Below are 1,493 nucleotides of genomic sequence, written 5' to 3' on the forward strand. Positions count from 1 at the left end.
AACTATCCCTGTAAATGAACCTGTTCAATTACAAATGTGTGCTTTAAAATATGATTTAACTGCCATAGATCACAAATCTAATGCTAACTAGTCTCTTTTTTCCTTTGTATCCTCTAGAAATTCAGGACTCAAGCTTCAAAGCAGACTCAAACTGCAAGGCTAGAAAGGAACGGACTGCCTTTACCAAGGAGCAACTCCGGGAGCTGGAAGCCGAGTTCACCCACCATAACTACTTGACCCGCCTGCGCCGCTACGAGATCGCTGTCAACCTTGACCTCACTGAGAGACAGGTACAAAAGATACTTCAGCTCATGCTAGTGGTATTTTTGGCTGAAAACAGTGAAGAAAACACTCATCCGTCAAGTTTAAATGAGTCTGTATGAAATATGATTGACAATTCCGAAGCAGAGCCGTCATCCCATCAATCCCTGACTTCGACCTTCAACGATTTCGGACTAGGCTCTTTTTTTTTTCTTATGCTCAGACCACACTTAGCTTGGTCCTTGATGGTTTTCCCAGGCCTGAATCCCAAGCATATGCCAGATCCCAGCACAAATCTGGGCTTCTCCCGAATCCCTTTGCAACATTTTCTCCACTTTTTCCGATGCATCCTACATATCTTGGCTGTCTGCCACCCTTTGCTTTCAAAATGAGTGGCAGACAGATTCAGTCAAGAAGGAGCAAGTAAAAATAGTGTGGGAACAGATGGTCCATGTTCCTATGTTTCCACAGGGAGAGAGGGATGCACAGGGGTCACAGACTTGCGTTCCTCAGAGCTTAGCCGTCAAAAATAATGTCACAAATCTCTTGATTTGCTGGCTGCAAAATTATTTCAAATCACTCAAGAGAGTATGCGTTTATTCTCAAAATCATTTCCAGACTGTTTTAATGCATCACTGTTTTTATCCACAGGTGAAAGTGTGGTTTCAAAACAGACGGATGAAGTGGAAGAGAGTGAAAGGAGGACAGCCTGCATCTCCTCACGACCTTGAAGCAGATGAGATGGACTCCGCCGCGTCGCCCAGCTCCGAGTAAAACTCTGATCTAGACATTTGCTCATATTTACAGTCACCCAAATCACCCCGGCCATATACACGATGTCCAATTTTTCACTAGTCCTTCCACGTGTCCCGTTACACTGCTTCATGTTGCTCTTTTCGCTCAGATGACTAATTATCAACAGAGCTTCAACGGCTTGGAAGTACCATCCACTTTCAGTCCACGTTTCACTTTCATTCGTAAACAGATCGAGTGAAATCAGAGGCCTATAAAAACCCAATTACTCACATGTAAAAACAAATTATATCAACTGTTCATGCCCTGGTTTAATAGCTTTGACCTCCAGCCATGACGGCATGAGGTAGGTCTTTCACACTGTGGTGATGGTACCTGAAGCCTGATCAGAAACACATGTGAAGCTCCGCAGAATGACTAGACGGTCTCTGGATCACGTCAACCCACAAAAGCATTGACATCACATCTTTATTTTTACC

At 43.9% G+C, this 1,493-nt stretch overlaps 1 protein-coding gene across 1 annotated transcript; it reads left to right on the plus strand.

Annotated features, from left to right (window-relative positions):
* Positions 1–76: 76 nt before the first annotated feature.
* Positions 77–1,472, plus strand: LOC107577625 (homeobox protein MOX-1-like). The gene is made up of 2 exons (XM_016263680.1): positions 77–290; positions 913–1,472. Exons 1-2 carry the CDS (start codon positions 81–83, stop codon positions 1,033–1,035), a joined length of 333 nt encoding a protein of 110 aa, XP_016119166.1. The 5' UTR covers positions 77–80; the 3' UTR covers positions 1,036–1,472.
* The last annotated feature ends 21 nt before the right edge of the window (positions 1,473–1,493 follow it).

The sequence above is a fragment of the Sinocyclocheilus grahami genome, unplaced genomic scaffold, assembly GCF_001515645.1.
Source record: "Sinocyclocheilus grahami isolate Dianchi unplaced genomic scaffold, SAMN03320097.WGS_v1.1 scaffold6638.1, whole genome shotgun sequence".
NCBI classification, from domain to species: Eukaryota; Metazoa; Chordata; class Actinopteri; order Cypriniformes; family Cyprinidae; genus Sinocyclocheilus; species Sinocyclocheilus grahami.

Excerpts from the sequence above, each read along its gene's own strand:
- LOC107577625 (XM_016263680.1), top strand. The coding sequence starts at position 81 with ATGCTAACTAGTCTCTTTTTTCCTTTGTATCCTCTAGAAATTCAGGAC. Across the intron at positions 291-912 it reads TTGACCTCACTGAGAGACAG|GTGAAAGTGTGGTTTCAAAA; the intron begins GTACAAAAGATA and ends TTTTATCCACAG.